The sequence below is a fragment of the Drosophila montana genome, unplaced genomic scaffold (assembly GCF_035044405.1).
Source record: "Drosophila montana isolate Dmon_TW-CO22-7 unplaced genomic scaffold, ASM3504440v1 contig_779_1, whole genome shotgun sequence".
Taxonomy (NCBI): domain Eukaryota; kingdom Metazoa; phylum Arthropoda; class Insecta; order Diptera; family Drosophilidae; genus Drosophila; species Drosophila montana.
In genome coordinates this window covers 1,643,540-1,666,047 of record NW_026999075.1, presented here as the reverse complement: position 1 = coordinate 1,666,047, position 22,508 = coordinate 1,643,540, and the positions used below count along the sequence as shown (strand labels likewise).

Here is a 22,508-nt window from a genome sequence, read left to right as displayed (position 1 = left end):
TCGCACAACTGGAGATTTTGCTACTCAGCACATTTTTTCTTGAATTCTGTTTATTTATTTACCCAGTTGGACAAAACGAAAACAAAAACTACAACAGAGCAGTTGGTTAAGATTAGCAAATATTGTGGTAGCTGTCAAAGATGCTTCAAGAAATGTGGGCCGCTGCCCCACTGTGCGGCACGATGCCATCCACATCCACATCCACAAATACACTATCGAATACGTTTGACAACTAGCTCGAGGCGGCAGCTGTCGTGTCACTCCTAGTCAAACAGAGAAACAATAAAATATATAAGAAAACAAGAGGTGGGAATAACCGACTAGCAGATACCCTGCAACCAGCATCAAGCCACCCTTATGGACATTATAGCTTAATCTCATGCAGACACACACAAAAACACACAAAAACACACATATACACACAAATACACGCAAGCTGTGCACTTTAAGCTGTGCTGCTTCTTCTTTCCTTTGCTCCATACCATGTAATACCATGAAATGCATTCTTAGTTAACTTCGATGTTGTCGGCGCGATCTTTATGAAAATTGTAGGGCTTAAATATGGTATTCAAAAGTTTTTATAATCCAAAGCACAGGGAGCTACGAATAAAAATGAATACTTTGTAAGAAACGAGGAACGTATCCAAAAAGTAATTTATTTTTAATACGCTGCATTTAGCTTCGAGTAATGCTTAAAAATTAATTTGAAAGAAATTGTTCGATATTTTGGAAATGGGAGAGTACAAAAATTATAAGCTCGTTCTGCTTATCGCCTATGCTCGTCCTCCTAATCAAGAATACATGCATTACGGGGTTTGAATCGTCCCCTTCCTCGTCTCCAGTCAAATACATTTGCACAAAACCATCATACCCTTTTTAGCCATTCAATGGGTTTAGGGTATCACAAAATCACAATGACCACACACACTTTCAGCCAGAGCTGTGTGTCCGATGGTTCATTTCGCTCCCTATCAAAATGTTGCCCGCTGGCGCCCTATGTTTGTCTAACTAACCTAACACAGCAAAAGCCATATTCAGTTTGTGTTTTGATTTCATTAAAAGTAAATAAATTTTCTGATAACTAGATCGTGATACTTTCATGGGCGGTCGAACCATTTGGCAGTCGCTTTAAAAGAATTTTATGGCATTCAATCAAGAGTTTAATTGATTATTAAAAGCATTTTGTTTGCTTTTCTTGATTCGATTTTTTTTATGTTTTCTTAAAAAAATATTTATATAGCTGTAAGCTATTTACCGATGACTACGTATTTATTGCATTTTAAAAGTTCACTACAAATCATATTCAAAATTATTTAAAAAATGTCATCGTCAAAGATTTATTACTAGATGTAGAGCCGAAATGACTTATATAATTAGAATTTATTTTAAAAAATAATTTATTTTCTAACACTCAGACAATCTTCTATACCTGTTTATTTAACTTTCACATGTTGTTTTTAAATATCTGATAAATACAACTTTAACTTTGCAATAATTGTTGAAAATGCCTGAGCAAGAATCCAAGTCGCCCCATTTTCATCTTGAAACAGTCCAATTATTTTCAAATTACATGCACTTTTCCCCCGCCGTCTCACAATCATTATTAGGCCATTTTCCTACATTGATGACCGTCGCAAACGGAGCTACGTTTGACCATGTAAAACACACATTAAAAGACGGTGCTCGGACCCCAGCAATGAGCGCAGTGTTGCTCGTTTTTAACAATTTCAAACAAAGTCTAATTTTTCGCTGCAAACTTTCTTTTTTCAATTACAGCCGAAAAAACAATATAAAAATGCTGGCATTGTTGTGCTGGTGGCCTTTGAAACCTCCAAACTCAAGATGAAATTACTGAAAGGCGATCAGCGCCAACTAAATGGCGAAAACTGTAGCGAAAATCGAATCAAGTGCACGGCAAGAGGGGGGTTTGCGGGTTGGCTAGCTGAAATTACCAGTCAAACCATAATTTGGTTACGGCTACTGTAAGCCAGATGGAGTGCAGCATTCATTTGAATATATCATTAAAACAAGGCCAAGACGATTAAACGCCCAAACATCAAAAAATATTAATTTGGCAAAGCAAAAGATGAACCTGCATAACAAAAACAACTTATTTACGTGAAAAAGAGAAAATATCACAAATGAAACTGAAAACTGTAATTTGGGGTTATAAAGAATTTGGTGTGAATATTATACAAAGTTTACAATGTAAACATTCTAAAAATGCATAGGCCAAAGGTTAATTATAAAATTTAAAGTGAATAAATTATGACTTCTAGTTTTTGTTATAATTCCTTTAAATACACCAAACGGAAGGTTAACAAATCGAAAATTCATTCCGCAATGTGGAAAATATAGGTTATAGAATGTTGCATCTGGCGGTAAATTTGTGAAAAAGTTATGTTTAAATTTAAACAGATTTTTATAAGAGCTTACCACGGGCAACTGCGCTACAACTTTTTTATTTTGGGTCGTTCTATGCGATTCTCTTGACTTCAAGTAGGTCTCACAGGCAAAATGTTTTCATGAAATCAGCTTGTGGGAAACTCTAGAAACCTCTTTTAGTTTTTCCTGAACAACATTAACGAAGCGTTAAATCAAACATTTGCCCAACATGCCCCCAAGAAAAAAAAAATATACAAATACATAGACGTATACATTTGGGGTCCACATTTGATCAAACCAATCAATCATAATTTTCAACAAGAGAGAGACATCAAGATCTCAAACAAAGTCAACTTGTGGCAATGCCACCAAGCTTGAAAAAGCTAACCGAATGGCAACGCTAAGCGAATTATAATAATGCCCAAAACTGAGAGGGTCTGTCGTGGAGTTGAACAGCCGTAACGGAAAGCGATCAATCGATCGATCAGTTACCGTGGGCAAACTGAGACCAAGTATGTATCTGACCGAAGAGGTAGAAGAAGAAAAAACGTTTTTTATATGCACCTTCAAGTTCTGCCAGCTGCACTTTACGAGGCAGAACGCTGTCATCGAAACTATGAATGAAATGTTTACACTGTGTGTGTGTGCGTGTAAATTAAAGCTAATGACTTGTAAAAATAACAGAGAAGCTATGTAAAAAATCAAAATTAAAAAAAAACACACACAGATAACATTTCATGTCGTCAGGAAGATGAATTTACACGCCATGCGGCGAACCCAGATGAGTTTTTCTGCATTCTCTCTTTCTCTCTCTCTCTTTCTACACAGGTCAAACTGCAGTAAACACAACGGAATTGTTGTTGTTGCTGTTGTTCTATAGTTGTTGTTGTTGTTGTTGCTGTTATTCGGTGGAAACCGAAACAGTTAAAGCGGCTGCAAGTCTGCATCTGACGGGTGTGCAGCTTCAGCCAACTGGCAAAAGGCTAACGACTGCGCCAAGTTTATCAGCTGCACCAGCAGCAGGCAGCAAAACAACCAATTTAACAAGTCCAAAAAGCTGCAACCAACTGATGATCGACCACTAGATACCGTGCATTGAACGAACTTGCTAACCCAACATAAATAGTCCGTTCAACCAATGCCTCGCATCAAAGTCAGTTCGTGAACCAAAAGTATGAGCCACGTGTTTGGCTCGAACCTTGGTGTTTACATTTATTTACAATTTCGAATAGAGCATTTCAATTTATTACAAATTGAATTATTAATAAATACCTTACTCTAGCTAGATGATAAACAACATTTTCGTATTGTAATACAAATTGTCTTCGTAGTTAAGAATGGAATACCTCACAATTATATTTTTATTCCTATGCAGCAATGTCTATTTTTACACGGAAATGAACGAAATAGTATTATGAGTCTGTGCTTCAAGGTTTTCTTTCGTTTAACCTACATATATAAGATACCTTACTATAAGCGAGGTAAAGATTAAAAATATTTAAGCGGAGTCTGTAGATATCTAGCCTTTTTTTATTTATACATTTCAGAATAAGGGAAAACAAATATGCCCATTAACCCTTTTGCTTTAAGGTATAATGAAAACAACCACAGAACAGTTGTTGCATGGAACAGACGCCAGTCTGGGATCATGTGAGCGGTGAGTCTGTATTGGGGAACGGGCTTACAACAACAGAACCGAATCGTTGCTTTGCATGAGTCACACCTTTCCGGGGGATTTGTTGTAAAGAAAGAGCGTAGAAACCAGCAATCAGTAAAAGAGACGCAAACAAGTTACCTGGTGAGCCAAGGGGACCGCCGATGGCGTGACAGTTGTGTGGGTAAGCGGCTTACCAGATCGTCAGAAGTTGGAAGTTGATAGTTACGGCCCACAATTCGTGTCAAAGGAATAAGCAAAAAGGCTTTAACTTTGACGGCTACCGAAAATTAATAAAGATTTTACAAAAAATGCCTAATGAAGTTGAGTTGTAATCAGGAGAATTGTCCATTAAAATTAAAAGGATCTACTTACCACCCAGAAGCAAACAGAGTTGGAAACATAATTCGAATAAATTTTAACACTAGTGTGGAGAAAAGTATTGAAATCAGTATACAACAGATAAATTATTGTCATGCAACATTTTTACTACTCCCATCTAATCTGCAAACACAACAGTTTAAAGATATGTTGTTGTAAACGGATAAGAACTAAAAAAAAAAAGAAAGAAAAAATTGTCATATCGCAAGAGCCCCATTAGATTCGAGCAATCAGCAAGAGTCAAGCACATTTCCATAAAAACAAAAAATAACAAAAAAAAAAAACATAACCCGTTTTGTACTGTTTACGAGACAATCCAATCAACTTTGTTGCAAAACTATTAAGAAAGAGAAGCAAGAAACAGCTGAAGCGAAGCTGTCGAATGAAGTTCAAGACAACAACAACTAGCAAGTGGTCAACACGTCGACCTACTCTTTGGCCTAGCCAGTAAACATAAAGCCAATACTTTAATGGCGCCAGACACATCCTGAGTTCGGAACTGGAACGAGAGAGTCGATCGGAAAATCCAAGCTAACAGCGTAGCGAAATCAAACGGAGGAGAAAACGCGTCATGCAAACCCACTTAAATCGGGTGAAGCGCAAAGTAGAGAGAGAGAGAGAGAGAGGGAGCAAGCAATAGTAAGTAGGACTCCGACAACAACAATAACGATGGCGGTCACAAAAACAGGATGCGCATGCGCAGCAGAAAACAGAAAGCAAAAGGTGAACGTGAACGTGAACATCATGATGAAGTTGAATGGAGGTAGAATAAATACACATAAAAAAGCGAAATCAAAGAAATGAACAAATAAACATAAAAGGAAACGATTCTCAGAGCACATTCATGCACACAAAGCAGCAAGGTACACGAGCGATAAGAATGGCGCACAAAGCGAGGAGAAACGTTAAACGGATCGACTAGTCGGTAAGACGGGTGAGCAACAGCAGCAGCGGGAGCGGGGAAATGGCAAACGATAAACGTCATCGGGCAGATTATGCTGCATAAATTATCAAATGCAAAAGACTGTGCCAAAAGGGAGCGCCGCAGATGAGCACAGACAGATGTAGCGATCAGAGAGCATAAGAAAGAAAGAGAGAGGGAGGCAGAAAGAGAGAGAAAACATCAGAGGTTCAGGCAAACATTACGCGCTGTAAATAATTGTAATTTACGAACAGGGAACTGGCTCTGCACCATCTACCTGAGCGAGCGGCAGAGGCAACGAGCTAAAGAAGCAAAAGCAGAGGCAGACGCAGAGGCAGGGGCAGAAGAAGAAGCATCAGCAGCAACAGCAGCGCAATAGCAAACAAGAAGAGCACGTACAAGAAATTAGCAAACAGAAGAAGAGAAGTAAAAGCGAATCGTCAACCCCGCGCGCACACAACTCCCTGGCACAAGTATTATGATTATGAAGCTAGGCGGCTGATCATAATGATGAATGGCCGGCAGCCAGCCAGACGTGTAGCGTATACATATATGCATAGATGAAAAACGAAAACCGAAAAAAAGAAACCCTGTGGCAGTTGTACAAACGTAGAGTTACACAGACACACACATACACGTTGGCCCCATGGACATTGGACCACGCGTAACGCGTTTCTTGTAATCGTGGCCAGAATCGTAAAACGTGATCGAGTGCCTTATGTACAATATATTGGCCATGGGCTTTAGTAGAAATTGTAGTTGTTGTTATTGTTGTTGTAGTTGTTGCCAATTTTAATACTCAGTACACAGAAAATGGGATAAAGCATGGGTATATTTTTATTTTGTGCAAAAACTAAAGACTACAAACAGAGAAGAGTATCATAAATTCAAGAAAATGGATGAAGTAGGCATCACAAGCTCTTCAAAGTGAGTAAAAATTAGCTTCGACTCCTCTGAGTCGCATATTATTGAAATGTTGTATCTTTCTAAGATTATATAAATTTTCTAGCCAAAAAAACAGCTGATAAGAAGAACCAGTTGTATTTTAAAAAATAGTCGCGTGCTCTCTTTTTATAGTAGTAGTTGTATGTGATTGTATAAAATATATGTATATCAAGTAAATAACATATAAGAACATAAAAGATGCGAGAATATTTGGTATACGATTATAAAAGCTTATAGTAGATTATTATAAAGAACAAATTCATTATTTAGTTTACTTCTTCTCATTAAATGCGTCTAGGGTAACTTCATGTCCAGCATTTTATCCTGTAGAGTTCATTTTTGATCTTGTTTTGTTTATTTTTTTTTTTTTTTTGAACACGTATCGCGTAGTATGTAGTCTGATTATTTTTGTTTTCCGTTCGAGCCAACAGCTTTTTCATTAGGGAAATACACATGCACAACTACAACAACAACACGAACAAGAACAATGAGAAACACAACAATAGTTTATATTTTGCCTGGCTACAACTAGCAGAATGTTGTTTTTGTTTTTTTTTTTTTTTTTCTTGCTGCGCGATTCAGTCTGAATTCTGTTGTCCCTTCCGTCTGTCGTCTTTGTTCCCTCTGTCGACGTTTGGGATAATTTACAAGTCTGTGCAGAGAGAAATTTACATGCAGACGGACATGTTTGGGGTCTGGCAGAATTGTTGAGTTGCCTCGACTGTAAGTTGTGGGTCAATGAATCAATGAATCAGCGCGTGGATTCATGGATTTCCATTTTAACAGCTGTGCGAATTTTTGATGAACATAGAGAAGAACATTGCGGGACGAGAACAACAAATCAAACATATGTCTAAGAACTAGATAGAGCACTGGAAACATATGTATGTATGTACATATATCAGCTAACAGCGATCCAGTAATATTCACAAATTTGCATGTTACTCATTCATTTGATTCTTTGCTTTTGGGTTAGGTAAAAATTTGTATCTTTTTTTTGACTGTTTTGACGCCCTCCCACAAAGATAATTAACCTACAGTTAAGTGCAACGTAATGATGATCTTTAAATTCTATTATTATGGTATAATATTATATAATCACATGCATTGCTCTTTAAATGTTTATAAAATAATCATTTTATTTAACATTATCTATTAGTTGCAGATGTAATCATTAATAAACCAAACAATAAAACACATTAAATCAAAGTCAATCAATGTAAAAGCTTTTGCCAGTAGACCCTCTTTGATCTCTGGTTTCAACCCTTGACTTAATAAAAGAACAACTCAATTTTTATTCAATATTTTCTATTTAGAAGAAAAAAAGTTGTAAGGAAATACCTTTTTCTTATGCATACATATGTTATAACCGATCCGGACATTTAGAGTATCGGGGATGTTCTTTTTAAAACGATTCACATTTAGTGACAAAATTATAATACCCTTTGCAAGAGAGTAACTTGAACATGTGTCAGTTATCGCAAAGCGGCACGTTTTTTAAGTCAACCAAGAAAGCCCTCGGGGTCCTTATCATTTCCCAAAGAAAGTGTTCCCAAGTGCTATCATACAGAAAAGCAGAAGATGACATTTGTTTTGTTTTGGTTTTTTTTTTTGTTTGTTTGATTACCCCTAAACAAACATATACTGATAACAGTTTTCTAGAATTTGTCTATTAACCACATGCTGCAGTTACTTTCTCAATAAATGTTTAATTTCATATATTGAAATTGTTGAGCTGCAAGTCGAAAACGTCTTCAGTTGAACAAACATTATGCTGGGCTTCAAACACCATTAGTTAATATTACATTAATAAATATTTGCCTAAACCAGAAATTATATAATCTCTAACAAAAAGTTTTTATTACTGGCACCCACGACTCCCACGTATTCAAAATTTTACTTGAAAAATTGTTTTCCAACAGTTTTAATTGTCTTTTTCAACAAGAAATCAAATAATGATTTAATTATCACAATTATCGCAGATTTCATTTAACTAAATACTTATAAGCATTATTATATTTATTTAATAAGGACAGTTTAATGAGGCTGTTGAAAACATTTTTGAAGACATAATTGGCTCTGTCTATCATTTTTAAATTTTTAATATTAAACAAAAAAAAAAAACAAATTCTTCTTCTACTTCCTCTAAAGTTTATTATCTTTAAAAGCCAACCATACTTGACTTCTGTTACCTAATGTTTAATCTCCATATTTATTATCTGTCGCTTCAAATGCCATAAAATCTCAGGTAGTCTACGATCTCTACAGAATGTTGTCAAATGTCACCTGTCCCACTTCATAAACAAAATTAGCATAGAGCAAAAATTATAAGTCTTATAATCTTAGATAATATCAATTAATACGCCTCCGTTAACGGGCACGCCCACGCCTACAATTCAGCATTCCGTGTGCGCATAAAAAATAATTTAAAAAAAAATAACCAATTAGCCAAGACGGGAAAAAGTTAAGAACCGATCGAGCACAATTACGCGCATAATTTAGAGGCGATATCGCGATGCCGAAGCTGCCAACGCGATTGCCGAACGAACAGGTTCTATGTTTGGGCCAAGTGGACGGTGGGGGCTGTGGAGTGGGGTCTGCAATTTATTAGAAATTTAGTCACTTACCGCTCTTGAGACGATCGTTAATTAAATCCTCAATCAGCTGCGGGCACTCGCACTCGATCGCGTAACAGAACTGCTTGAACTTATCGAATCCGCTTTTGGCGATGATCTCTATGAGGTTGGCGCACTGCAGCCGCAGAATTTCGGCGTCGTTGAGAGCTTCCGTAGCTGCGCCGCCATTGCCGCCGACGCCGCCGACGCCGCCACCGACAGAGGGCGTTAGTGAGCGATTGTCGCTCTGAGCGTGATCACCGTTGACACTTGCACTCCGCGAGGAGCCGGCTAAGCTGGAACTATAATCGCCGCCCACGCCGCTGACGCTGGCGCTGCCGCCGCTACCGCTGCCGCTGCTGCTGCTGGCGACAGCGCTCAGTTTGCGCTTTGTCAGTGCACCTACGCTGGAGGGTGCGCTGCCCGGCTCTGTAGCGGCCGCTGCTACTGTGGTGGCAGCTGCTGCCGCATACGGCTTGAGCAGCAGATCCTCCTCGGACTGGCTGAGCACCGAGTTCTTGACGAGCACCGCCAGCAGATCTGTGCTGCCCAGATCTAGCATAATGCGTTCCTGGTGACGCGACAGCAACAAGCGCACTTCTTCCTCTTCTTCGCGCGTCATTTTGACGTTTTATTTGATTTGCTTCTTTATCTTCTGTTGCTTTTGTTTACAATGCACTTTTCTGTATTGCACTTTAACACTTTTACACACATACACACACTCTCACTATTGTTGTTGTTGTTGTTAAATAACATGCATATTCGTATTATTATTATTAAAATTTATATATTTCTATGTACATATATTGATTGTTGTTGTTCGAAACGCAAAAAACACAAACGCGCGCCATTTCCTGGCGCTTACGCCGTTTAATTCGTTGCTCCGCTCGCACAACGTTCGTTCAACAAAGTCAGAAAGTAACTGAAAAACCGGCCTGGCTTGAAACAGCGACGAAGTGTCTCACACAGTCCTAACCTGAGAGAGAGAGAGAAGAGAGAGAGTAAAACCCCCGCACAATACAGAGAGCGCAACGAACAGTGGCACATTATGTGTGTACTGTTGACAAATTCAAACCTTTAATAAATTCTTCTAACTTTTTTTTCGATTTAGACTAGTCATAGAAATAAGTAATTAAATTTGTTAAGTATGGTAAAAATTCAAAAATATTCGGAATGCGGAAACTTATGTATGTAATGAGAAATATTCATTTGATTTTGTCTTGCTTTCCGGCATGCCGAACCACTGTTCGCTGCTTGTAAATGTGGTTGGTTTCTCTTGCATTGCCTTGCAGCTGCAATTGCAAGCGATAACAGTGTAATATTTTTGTTGTATGTGTTAGCCATGTGTGTGTGCGTGTCCATGTGCGCGCGAGTGTGAAATAACAAAGTCAAACAAAACATAATTACATTTGTTTTGCTTCTCTCACTCTCTGTCTTTGGGAAAAAACAAAGAATTTGCCTTTGCGCTGTTAAACTGCATGTCTTTCGTATATCGTAATCAAAATGTAAACTGAAAACGGGCATAGCATAGGGAAATTGTATAACTACAATGTAAAATGTTTAGAATGGACATTTTACAATAGTGGTAAAATTAAAAATTCCCGTATTGTTGTTTAATAATATTTAAATACAATAATAAAAATAACTAACAGCAATATCTTCCCAGGCAGAGTAAGGAAGAACCGTGTCAATTGCAAAACATACACATTAAACATGCTTAAGGATTTATCGCAAGTCCTTTGCCGTTTCCAGCTGAAATACTCACACACGCACACAAAAATATACGCAAGCATAATTTTTTAAACGGAGCCTAAGAACACAAAGGACTCTAATTACACGTATTTATGTTCACTTTTGGCCTGATTAGGTCCATTACCGGTCTCCTTAACAGAGAATTGTAACAGATGTTGGCTCAGCCTAATCAGACAAGTAAACGGATGAGGATAATTATCCTTATTATGATTAAAGGAAACGAGTGATTGGCAAAATTTGAAAGACGGAAACTTTCTGAAATTGTTAAGTCAAGGTTAGTCGTCGTAAAGAAATGCAACTTTCCGATATTTTTTAGTGACTTGTAGGTAAAAATAAAATAAAATAATATAGCTACAGTCAGTCAATTAATTATCAATCAGTCAGCCAACCAGTCAGTTAGTCACTCAGTCAGTCAACCAGTTAGCCATTCACTCAGTCAGTCAACCAGCAAGTCACTCAGTTAATCAGTCAACCACTCAGTCGATCAGTGAGCTATTCAGTCAGTCAGTCCATCAGTTAGTTATTGAATCAGTCAATCAGCCAGTTAGTCAATCAATCAGCCATTTAACAAATTGGTCACTCAGTCAACCAGTAATTCAATCAGTCAGTCAGTCAATTAGCAAATCAGGAAATCGTCAATACAGTCAATCAATCAGTTAGTCTGTCAATCAGTAGGTCAATTAGACAGCCAACTAGTTAGTCATTCAATTAGTCAGTCAACCAGCTAGTCACTGAATCAATCAATTAATCAGTCAATCACTCAGTCAGTCAGTCAACTTTTAATCACTCAGTTAGTTCAACCAGTCAATCACTAAGTCACTAGTCACTGACGGTCAATCTGTCAATCAACCAGTTAGTTAGTCAATCAGTCAGTCCTTCAGTAAGTCAGACAATCACAAATTCAGTCAGTCACTTAGTCAATGAGTCAATCAATCAGTCAACCAATATGTCAGCCTGTCCATCAATCCGGCAGCCTGTCAATCACTCACTCTTTAATCCGGCATCTGCTTTAGGTCTGATTGAAGACTCGTGGAAAATGTTTTGCACATTGTCTGCGTTGGGCTCGACTGACAGATTTGCGGGAGTGCGTGGAGACTCAGAAAATTAACCGCCTCGACTTATGGGCGACACTTTGCACGAGGCCGCATTTTCGCATAAATTATGAAGCAGACCAGTTCGGAGAGGGCGGCAAGTTACAACCACATAAATGTACAAATATTTTCAATTGCAACATCAAGTTGATCGCATTGCTTGTGGCAAGTGCAAATTCCTTATGGAATTTATGCAATTGAATTCAAATTTGTTGGCCGTATTGTGGGTGGCCGCCACCTGCTAGTTTGCCGGTTGTCGCTAGATGTTTAGGAAAATATTCAAAATATTCGGGAAATGCTGTATTAAATCGGCCTCTTTGCGAACTAGTTTCTATTTAAATATGCCAAAACACTGTTTTCCTATGTTTTCTATATCTTTTTGCTTGAAATTAGATAATACGCCTATTCGATACGCTGAGAACGTGCCAAAATTCGAATATATGGTTTGCTCAATAGATTCGAACGTGACAATCACATGATAGAACGCCTGTAAATATTATATTATATTGAGTGCAATCTTTAAAAGAGTATTTTTCGTTTAAGCTACAGGTTTCGTTGTTTTTTTTTTATATTCAAAACTATTTTAAAAAAATCTTCTTGTCTAGGCACTTTTTCAAATGGTTGATTGATTGATTGATTAAGAAACTTTTATGCTTACAGTAGCTTCTTTTAAGCTCGAAAGTCATGCAACACTATAAGTTGGCTTAAATGTGTCAAAATCTTAGTTATGTAATTAAAACATTGCTGTATTTAAAAATCAGATCAATGATTGATGTAATTGTGCTCGTATGTTTAAGATACCTACTCCTAATTTATAATGTAAAATTAGAACTATAAATTAACTTTAAAACAATGACTTAAACAGAGATTTTTCAATAAAAAATTGATGTATGATGAATTGATGAATGTATTTCATAACCGCCTAAGTTTCCATCCCAGCTGGAGGAACTTTTCTTAGCGCTCACAGAAATTGTTAACAACTGGTCTTAAGCTTGATATATGCTTTAGATAAGTATTTTGGTAGACAAGGAAGGAAGGCATACAAATGATTCCAGAAAACAAGATTTTTGTTATGTAATGCAATCAGTAATTGAAGTAAAAGTGTCGAACATGACAAACAGAATCCAATCCAACTGTCGAACCTCCGACATCGTCAGACATCCCCTCATTCCATGTGGGCTCAGTGGGATTATGTTTGCAAATACAAATCGGTTTTATTTGCTGGTAAAACTCAAAGAGCAAACATGAGGCAAGTGTTATCAAATGGGCCACATGCCACTTGGCCGGCGCCCGTTATGGTATTCCTCGTCACGTCTCTGCAGCTTCCTCAGCAATTAGGAGATTTGGTCCAGGGGCTTAAAGCGCTGCCACACACGCCCCGTCCGCCTGCTGTGTCTGCTGCGTTTCCTTTCTTTTTCTTGATTCGTGAACGAGCGGAGGGGAGGGGAGGGGCGGGGGGGTAGGGGGTGTCCTGCTCATCCATCAATGCTGTCGGCTTACCCTCAAGCGAGTCGTCTCGTGTCTGCAGCCCACTTCCACCAGGTGAAATGTTGTTCGATAATCATCTGGGGAGTTGTGAGGCATCTTATTATCCGGTAGTCAATTTCAAAATTGCCGCAGCACGTGGTTATTTTTCTCTTATTTATTATTCCGTAATTACTTAATACGCGTGCATTGCTTATCTGTCGGGAAAACGAAAAACCAGCTGCCAAACGCATATCTTGGTGTGAAGAAAACTCGTAAAATTCAACACGCAGCTGATTCATTCCTTTACATTATAGGCTTAAAGGTTGCACTTGTTTTTAATTATAGCGCACAAAATGCTTAAAAACAAATGAAATATATTTTTAATGTCAATAATTCTCTTATCTTCCGAGCAATAAAAGAAAAAAAAATCGTGTTGGGCCTACGCTTTGTATTTTGTCTTACTGCCTTTTTGTTACTTATTCGTCTAGTTATTTATTGTTTTTTTCTCCAGAAAATATTCTATGAAAATATTAAATTAAAATTAAAATCAGATTAATTAAGAACTCATCGTTAGTTAAAAAAAAATTGACAGAAGAAAATATTTAAAAATTAATTACTATCAATAAAAACTAATAGATTTTGTATTGTAAATAAAAAATTATATTGTGAATGGAATATTAATTTCAAAATGTATCTAAGCAAGCAAGGATTCTCAATCTCAAAGAAATATATTAAAATGTTTGATATCTAAAGAAAAAAAAAATGAAAAAGAAATAAATAACTATAATATTTAATGCTCATTTTGGCGACCTTTACATTTTAAAATATTTAGTTTGCTGGCACGAGGTTCTGAGTTTATTTTATTAAAATCAAAAGTGTAAATAAATAAAATAAATATATTATTATTTTTGTGTACATTAAGTTTTTAATAATTTTCACATGCTCTCGCCTCACACGATCCCCTTCTACTCACTCCTTTTCTCGCTTTTTCCTGTATTGGCTTATTTATTTATGTTACGAACCTAGATTCAATTTCAAATAGTGAGCTACCCTAATGCATGCAATAGCCACAAAGAGTTAAAGCACACAGGCTGATAAAGTGCAGTTATTGCAGCGCGCAAAAGTCTCCAAAAGCGCGCACACACCGAAAGATGAATGGAGAGGGCGCAATAATGATAATGCACATGGCAGAGCGAATGGCGAACTCATTTTCGTCACAGCGATGGCGACATTCAGAAGTGAATTCAACAGCGTGCCGAACACTTACAACCAGCGCCTGACGGCATTGAAGAAAAAGCTGACCACGTGTTTTCAGCAGTGGCGCCAGCAGCTGCTTAAACTTCACCAACACCAGCAGCCTAAGCAACACCAACACCAACACCAACACCAACAGCAGAAACAACGTGGCAGTGGACAGCTCTACAACATTTTTGTGCGCGCGGACTGCTCTATTTTGAGCGAAAAAGTTACCTATTTGCGCAAGTTCAAGAGGATTTTCACAGCACGCCAGAATTTGGCGAGTGCTCGGACAGCAGCAACAGCGGCATCAGCAAAACAGCCAGTGCTTGGCAGGTGCATTAGCCAGGAGGAGCAGCAGCTGCAAATTGTGGCAAGACTCTTCTCATCAACATTGATATCGAAATACAGCTCCAGTACAAGTATTACCAGCTCCAGCATGACCATCATGGACAACACCTATATTGGGGTGCGCGACGAGTACCCCGATATTGATACTGAAATACGCTCCATACTGCTGGCTAATGCCCAGAATGGTATCACGATATCAAGCATCAAGAGTAAGTCTGAATCTAAGGGAAAAGCCTGGCCCACCTGGTAGCGATAACTGCTTTTAAATTAATCGAAATTATACATTTTAACATGTGGTTTTTTATTTTGTACCTTTTTTATCCGTTTTTTATTGCCTTTTTGAGAATTTTCATATGATATTTTACATTTTTATTGGAATTTTTAACTTAGCGTGCTAAGAAAAAGAAATTCAAGAAATCTCTTTATATAAAACAGTTTGTCCTGACTGACTGACTGACTGATTGATTGGTGATCAACGCACAGCCCAAAGGTCCTCCTCAGGAAAAATGGGGATCGATAATTTGTTGGGTTTCGTTTTGCGTACAAATTCATTTCCAAGGATCTACGAAAAAACATTTTAGACGTGTTTCACACTTATTGTAAAATTCAAGCATTATCGGTGGAAATGACATTCAAAGATTTTTTAGACGATGTCTTAAGTTTTGTCCGATTTGCTTCAAACTTATTTTCAAATCCCTTTGGAAATTCCACCCGCAACAGTGGTATAATGGCGGAAAACCATCGTATGGAAGTTTTTTGTTTATTATTTAAAGCCCAACATAAAAGTTAAATGTATACCTGTTCACCGATCTTGGAAATTCCACCCGGAACTTAGGAAATTTTGCGGAAAATGTGGAACTTTTTCGTTTGTCATCGGATCGGTTTGGAACTAATTCTCAAAGATCCTTGTGAGAATTTATTTGATACTCTTTTCGATATCCACCGCTCTTGGAGGTTGTCCTTCGAGCTGGACAGTTGCAACAGAGTTTAAATGCTTTGTCATCACCAGTATTATCAGAAATCTAAATACTTCCCATCCATAGACTCGAATAGAATTCGAGCTGGGAAACTCGCAGACTGACACCTAGATAAGACATCTACCGGGAATGGCAATCTCTATTTGTATTTTGTTTAATTCAAAAATTAAACAATTTCCTTCGGCTTGGCACATACTCTTCTAAATGATAAATTAATTCATGTTTCTAGAGGAATATCGACAATTGACGGGCACTGCATTTCCGCTGCACGACAATATAACGGACTTTCTGCTTACCATACCGCATGTCACGGCAGAGTGCTGTGAGTCTGGGAAGCGCATCTTTAACATCAAGCCCACTGAGCATACCCGCCATCTGCACGAGATGGTACTGCAGCAGCGACAGCGCGACAGTGCGAGCAACCCAATGCAAACACAGGAGCCACCGCGTTTGTGGCGCGCCCAATACAAGCGGCGAATTCCACAAAATTTCAACTTTAATCTAAATACGAGTGAGAAACCTCCAGCCGTCAAGATGGCCAAACTGCAGCCCCTGGCCACGGCTGCATTAGTGCCCAACGATGTGTATCAGGACAACTGGAAACATCTGTAAGTAGTAAAACGAGGCAGTTGGGTCTAAAATATAGGATATACTAGCAGATATCACTCGTCCTTGCCATCAAGTTTATTCACCCATTTACCGTCAAAACTTACCCGTACTAACTTGAACTCCTCCGGTGAAACACATCTCAAATAATATTTTTCATGGAAATTTAAATCTAAGCTTTGAAGGCGTCAGATGAAAATCATGAATTAGCAATCAACAGTTTTCCGCCCATTTTCCGTACACTTTGTGTTTGCTTTGATTACAATTTCATCAGTCCTATCAGTAAGGCTAAACAGTTGTCAAGAGAGTTACGTAATTTATAATGTAAAAGTAAGATTGAATACAATTGTTCTTTAATTTTTTTATTAATTTAATTTTGTTGTTTTTATTTAAAATATTTTGAATATTTTGTCGGCATTCTATTCTAAACTTAGCAGGCAACTCATCTGCCTTGTAAATATTTACTTGGCACAAATAACATATATGGCAACACCAACAATTTTTTACCATTTACCTAGTCCAAATATACTATCGATTTTCTATAAAAAATTGTCCAAATATAGGAGAACACTGTACCTCGTAAATAGTTGCAAAGCGGATAAAACAGTGGCGTTGCCACCTTTTATTATTCTGCGTTTATGCAGGACAACTTTTGCTGACAGGAGACGTACAGAAATACGATTTAATTGATATTCAAATATCATTTTCTTTGAATTAATTAACAATAATATTAATTTAATATATTTATAAGTTTGTATGGGCTAGTTGGAGTTATTCTAAAGGATATTGAATTAATCAAACAATTTTTGTATATTTCATTTGCAGCAACAATCAGTATCAGCTCCCACAGCTCAATGCTCCCAAGAACAACATCTACTCCATCGCTTCGAATCCTGCCCAGTTACAGGCAGCACTGCCGGCAGAGTATCATCCATCCAAACACCTGGAGGAATATGCACACAAGCGGCGTCATGAATATACGCCCACGCCAACAACGTTGTCGTGTCCATCAACGCAACATGACTCCATGTTCACCATCAACTCGGACTATGATGCATATCTATTGGATTTTCCACTGCTGGGCGATGACTTCTTCTTGTATTTGGCGCGCATGGAGCTGAAATGCCGCTTTAAGAAGTGTAAGTACAAGACATGGCATGGAATTGATTTCTGCTCATGCTGCTCTCTCCTCTACAGTCGAAAAGGTGCTGCAGTCTGGTCTGTGCATCTCTGGACAAACCATAAATGCTGCACGGCAGCGGTTGCGCCTAGTGGAGCTGCCCGAGATGACACAAATTATTGTTAACATCGGCTCCGAGGACATAATGCGCGGCAGGTCGTTGGTGCAGATCGAGCACGATTTCCGTCTGCTGGTGAAGGAGATGCACAGCCGTAGATTTGTGCCAGTGCTGACCACTTTGGCACCGCTGGCCAACTGTCGCCACGACAAGCAGACATGCGACAAGGTGTCCCGATTCAACAAGTTTATACGCAGCGAGGGGCGACATCTCAAAGTGATTGATATACACTCATGTCTGATCAATGAGAATGGCATCGTACGATTCGATTGCTTCCAGAAGTAGGTTGCTAGTTATATCGGTATATGGTATACTAAGTATATATCAGGGCTGCAAATCAAGAAAATAACATTTTTAGTCGCTCAGCTCGGAGCCGAACCGAACCAAACCTTCCCCATGGTTCGGTTCGTAATCCTGTTTTTCGCATCTATGAACCAAGACTCGAACCTGTTGCTTGTTGCAACAATTCTATTTTCTTCGAAAATAAACATTATTAGATAAATGCTATGGATAGGACTCAAGCTTGAGTCTCTCTCAATAGCTTTTATTTTGTACCGAACCATTTAATAATATAAATAATAGTTCTAATAGGGTTCTGAAAGCAACAGGTTAAGGTTCAGCAACCGGTTAAGGTTCAGGTTTGCAGCTTTGATCAAAAACTATATAGCAAAAATTTATAAATTTCTATATAAATTTTCTAGCGGGCCACGTAGTGTGACGGGCTCATCTGAGCCGTATGTATTCTGGAACAAAATCGGACGGCAGCGTGTGCTGCACATGATTGAAGAAAACTTGGAGTATTATTAGAGCTGAGCTGGACTGGAGGAGGAGTGGTGCCGGTCTGGCACCAGGCACACGTTTTACAATTAATTCAAAATTGACGGCACGCTGTTTGCTCTAATTTTTGTTTTTAAGCCAAAAATTGAATTTGGAATGTTAATTTTTAATGTGTTTTATGTGCGTTTCGTTCTGTGTTAGTCTTTAGTCTGTAATTCTATGTGATAAATATGTTACATGTTTGTATGTTCTATGTGTTCTTTGTGATTCCCCTACTCTATCTATCGCTTTCTATTGTAAAGTACATTTTGTTATATCTCGAATTTTGATTAATTGTTTTTGCTGCTATCCCAAAATCATTGGCCAAAATTCGAAATGTAACTTAATTCATTTTTTTTTTTATTTTTCTTAAATATTTTTTCCTAGCATTTTTCCAAGTGTTGCACGCACAGAGCTCAATGGAAATTGTTATAGATTGTGTCCCAACTCTCTGTTCCTTATGCCAGCTTTGCTCATGCTCATGTATAAGAACTGATTTTCTCTGTGCATCAGATATATATACATCTGAGTCATGCGCCAGGTTGGTGTCATGAAAATGCATTTGCTTCACTTATAGCCTGGCTTGCACAAAATCAATACCGCGGTTGATTTAATAATTGTGTTTACGTCAATTTTAAGTGAAACAATTGCCTTATTTTCGTGTTTTTGTCATAAAAGTTTATTTAAATTTGTACACTGTATATTTAGCACGCCCATAACTGTGCGCGCTAAGGCGGCGTGTTTTCTTACAGTGTACGTTGCTAGAATGAGAACCCAAATAGTTGCCTTTGTACAAAGATATATACACAAATTCGTCACTATTATAATTATAAACTTATTTATTTTCTTGTATGTATGTTAAATGTATGTGATGATGTAACTTTTTTTTTTTGTATGTCCAACCATAACAAGCTATGTAAAATCCAAAAAAAAAATATATAAAAATATACGAAAACAAAAATTAAAAACAAAGTAAAGTATTTGTTAGTAATGTTGAGTGATCAGATTACAAATTACAATTAATCGTATATGAGGTACTTTTAAAAAAGCCTGAAGGCAAAAGAAACTTTTTAAACATTTCATTATTTTTGTTCTATGTTCTGTGGTATTTTCTTTATATAATAAAGGAAGCACAAACTTTTTTATAAATACGTACAGTTAAGTATCAACCTTACTTCTAAATAACAATGGCTGTTACAGATGTAGATTCTTTCCCCATTTTGAATTTTTTTTTTAAACAAACGAATTATTTTATGTTAACCCGTTTTTGCATTGTGTTTCACTTAAGGAAATTGCTTCTGGTGCCGGCATACTTTCAAAATATTAAAAAACAAAAGTAGAAATCAAATATTTGCCGCCTACTTCCATTTACAAAAAATTTATAAAAAAAACTGCTAAGAAAAAACTTTTTGAGCCTAAGGCTATCAATTTAAACTGAATAAAATTTAAGTATTTTTAAAAAATTATTCCTGTTGTCACTTGTCCAAGATTGCCGACCTGGAAAATGTGTAAAACAGCGATTCTATTTGATGTTTTTTAAACATATGAAAATGAAGCTCCCGATCGCTGCCAGAACGCCAACCACATAGCTCACACAGAGCCGGATCAATGAGCTCCTTGTGCACCTCAGATAAATGTCGACGAAGCTCGGCATACGATGAAAACTTAATGGGGGATGTACTGTTGCCGCAGGGCAAACATAACCAGGGCCCTTAAAAAAAAATATATATATATATAAAATATATATATTCAGGCAATTTAATTTCAGTCAATTTAAGTACATTGCGTACCTATGCTGTTCTCAGCTCCAAGAGAACTGAGCGCATGCAATGCCTTACAGCCAATGCGTCTTGGGCTTGGAGTGTTGCATCTGACATGTACAAGTGAACTGTTTTCTAGCAGCGATTCACAGTCAGATGATGAGTTGAAATTCGTGTATTTCTGCAATTTTCGCTTGTATTTTGCAATGGTCTCGTCCCGCTTCTCGTTGCCATTCAAAAGCATTTCGTTGACCGCAGTCAGCGCATTCACGTGTGCGTTGCGGTGGTCCAGCTCACACTTGAGCTTGGCAAGTTTGTCTTCTAGCTAAAAGGGTGGAGACGAGTGAATTATCAAGCTGAGGCAAGGGTTATCCATACATTACCTTTGATAATTTCAGTTTGGCATTAACAACATCTGCTATGTCGTCTTTGATAGCATTCAGCGAATTCGTCAACAAAGCATTTGCGGCTATCAGCTTTTGGTTAGCACTAATCAAATGCTCCTCATTCTGTATAACTATTTTCAGCTGGATTGCTTGTTGCGATTTAGCATTCGACTCCCGCTTCAGTTGTGATTTGAAATTCTCCAGCTCATCTTTGACAGCTTTTAGCGAATTCGTCAGTCTGGTCTTTTCCGTAAGCAGCTTTTTGTTTTCTTCAAGTAAATCCGCCTCCCTCTGCAATACAGTTTTCAGCTGGATTTCTCGCTTGCCTCTTGCATCCAGCTCCGATATCAGTTGGCATTCTAAGCCACTGATCTGGGCAGCTAAGTTTAAATTCGTTGTTTGTACACTTTGGGTATACTGCACACTTTGGCTGCCATATGTACACCAGCCCATAGTTGGATTGCGAGAGGAATTATTTTGTAATGGCATTGCATATAGTGGGTAGTAAGTCGCCTGGCGCCATTGAACATTTTGATAAGCCATTTTTATGCGCACTTAAACTATATTTAAGGAATAAAAAATATATTAATAATAAAATTATTTCTTTGCCTAAATCGCCTAAATGAGTCGAGGGTGCTATTTCACTTAGTAGTGGCTATTCTGATTCCGTTATTGGTCATTCTCAGAAAGCATAGAGTAAACACTTGACATCAGTATCTGTTTTTTTACCTCTCTCGTCGTTAATCGGTTATTTAAAATCACAATTGCTTAAAGCGATCATCAGCGATTATATTTATACCTATAACTGCGCGCGTCCGCATCAAGACAGTTACCGATTTCATAATTATAAATATCGAAGGTAATGCTTCGGTGTACCCAACACACATATGGAATGCCCAAATAATTCGGGGATGGTATCTATTCCACGTAGTTTTTTCTCAAGATTCCATTTACGGCGGCGGAACTTGAATTTATAGCGTATTTTATTAAATATAAGCAATTAAAAGTGGCGATAGCGCGGTGGTAGCACGATTGTAAAGTATCGTGCAGCAACGATACTACTTCACGATGAATTTCCGATAATTTTTTAACTATCGTCAGCGCTTTGAGATGAGCGAATAAGAGCTGCTAACTATCGATGATGAATCATTAAAAATATCGAATTTTCGATTTGGCGGAGGCTATTTTGCATTTAAAAGTGTATGAAACTAAAATACCAAAAATACTATTGACATTTGCAATATTTTGTTTTCAATAATTAAATATACATTTAATTGTAAATTTAACTTGAATATTTTGTAATTAATGTAAGCTATTAAATGTGGTTATATAATAAATTTAAAAAATAATAATATATATAAAAATTTATTTATTAATTATATTTATGTTTAATATTATTAATAGAATTTTAAGATTAATTTTTAAAATATGTATAAATGACTAGCGTTTACAATTGATCGTTTGAAGTGAACCGGACGACGGTAAGCAACAAAATATCACTCATCCGAAATATCCCAATGCTTAGTCGATTGCAACAGATCAACATATAATTTTTAGTAGGTTTCTGCATCTGCACGTCTAAGTCAACTAGCTTTCGCGTTATTAAGGCTCACATTGCACTCATACGGACGTTCCTTGGTATGTATACTGTGGATAACAATAATAAGTTTGTATTAGAATATATGCGGCTTTTTTAACATGGAGTGAAAAATTCAGTTACCAATAATGTCAAAGAATGATGCAAATGAGTCAAAAACGCAAAGTCCTGCTGTCTCTAAACTAAGGGATCATATATTAAAACCAAATTAAAAGATGCATTAATAAAAAGATTTACACCAGTCAACATTATCAAGATATTTATATTTA

General features: G+C 37.4%; 3 protein-coding genes across 9 annotated transcripts in view; 1 reads left to right on the top strand and 2 right to left on the bottom strand.

Annotated features, from left to right (window-relative positions):
• pyd (polychaetoid) overlaps positions 1 to 9,819 on the bottom strand; it is a 117,512-nt gene extending 107,693 nt beyond the window's left edge. For 2 of the 6 annotated variants that reach the window (XM_064698619.1, XM_064698620.1), the window contains exon 1: positions 8,915 to 9,810. In XM_064698619.1, coding sequence (XP_064554689.1) covers positions 8,915 to 9,524 — 610 coding nt within the window. In that variant the 5' untranslated portion in view covers positions 9,525 to 9,810. Of the gene's footprint in view, positions 1 to 8,914 lie in introns of all 6 variants that reach the window. The other 4 variants (XM_064698622.1, XM_064698614.1, XM_064698613.1 and 1 more) reach the window with 4 other exon arrangements.
• A 4,588-nt stretch (positions 9,820 to 14,407) lies between these two features.
• osk (oskar) lies at positions 14,408 to 19,360 on the top strand. Its single transcript, XM_064698754.1, has 5 exons — positions 14,408 to 15,008; positions 16,006 to 16,384; positions 17,208 to 17,521; positions 17,580 to 17,961; positions 18,382 to 19,360. Exons 1-5 carry the CDS (start codon positions 14,435 to 14,437, stop codon positions 18,485 to 18,487), a joined length of 1,755 nt encoding a protein of 584 aa, XP_064554824.1. The 5' UTR covers positions 14,408 to 14,434; the 3' UTR covers positions 18,488 to 19,360.
• On the bottom strand, positions 17,595 to 21,500 carry LOC135439892 (uncharacterized). 2 transcript variants are annotated; one of them, XR_010438209.1, is made up of 5 exons: positions 21,372 to 21,500; positions 20,640 to 21,202; positions 20,287 to 20,581; positions 19,672 to 20,207; positions 17,595 to 18,010 (listed from the first exon to the last, which is right to left on the bottom strand). XR_010438209.1 is itself a non-coding variant. In XM_064698759.1 (4 exons), exons 2-4 carry the CDS (start codon positions 21,183 to 21,185, stop codon positions 19,972 to 19,974), a joined length of 1,077 nt encoding a protein of 358 aa, XP_064554829.1. In that variant the 5' UTR covers positions 21,186 to 21,202; positions 21,372 to 21,500; the 3' UTR covers positions 19,305 to 19,971. The 2 variants fall into 2 exon arrangements, 1 of the variants encoding a protein (XP_064554829.1); XM_064698759.1 differs by lacking the exon at positions 17,595 to 18,010 and having other exon boundaries at positions 19,305 to 20,207.
• Positions 21,501 to 22,508: the final 1,008 nt, after the last annotated feature.

Coding starts and splice junctions, on each gene's coding strand:
- LOC135439892 (XM_064698759.1), bottom strand. CDS start 21,185: ATGGCTTATCAAAATGTTCAATGGCGCCAGGCGACTTACTACCCACTA. Junction 20,582..20,639: donor CCAAACTGAAATTATCAAAG/GTAATGTATGGA, acceptor CCACCCTTTTAG/CTAGAAGACAAACTTGCCAA. Junction 20,208..20,286: donor TGGAGCTGAGAACAGCATAG/GTACGCAATGTA, acceptor TTTTTTTTTAAG/GGCCCTGGTTATGTTTGCCC.
- osk (XM_064698754.1), top strand. CDS start 14,435: ATGGCGACATTCAGAAGTGAATTCAACAGCGTGCCGAACACTTACAAC. Junction 17,522..17,579: donor GAAATGCCGCTTTAAGAAGT/GTAAGTACAAGA, acceptor TCTCCTCTACAG/TCGAAAAGGTGCTGCAGTCT. Junction 17,962..18,381: donor CGATTCGATTGCTTCCAGAA/GTAGGTTGCTAG, acceptor TAAATTTTCTAG/CGGGCCACGTAGTGTGACGG.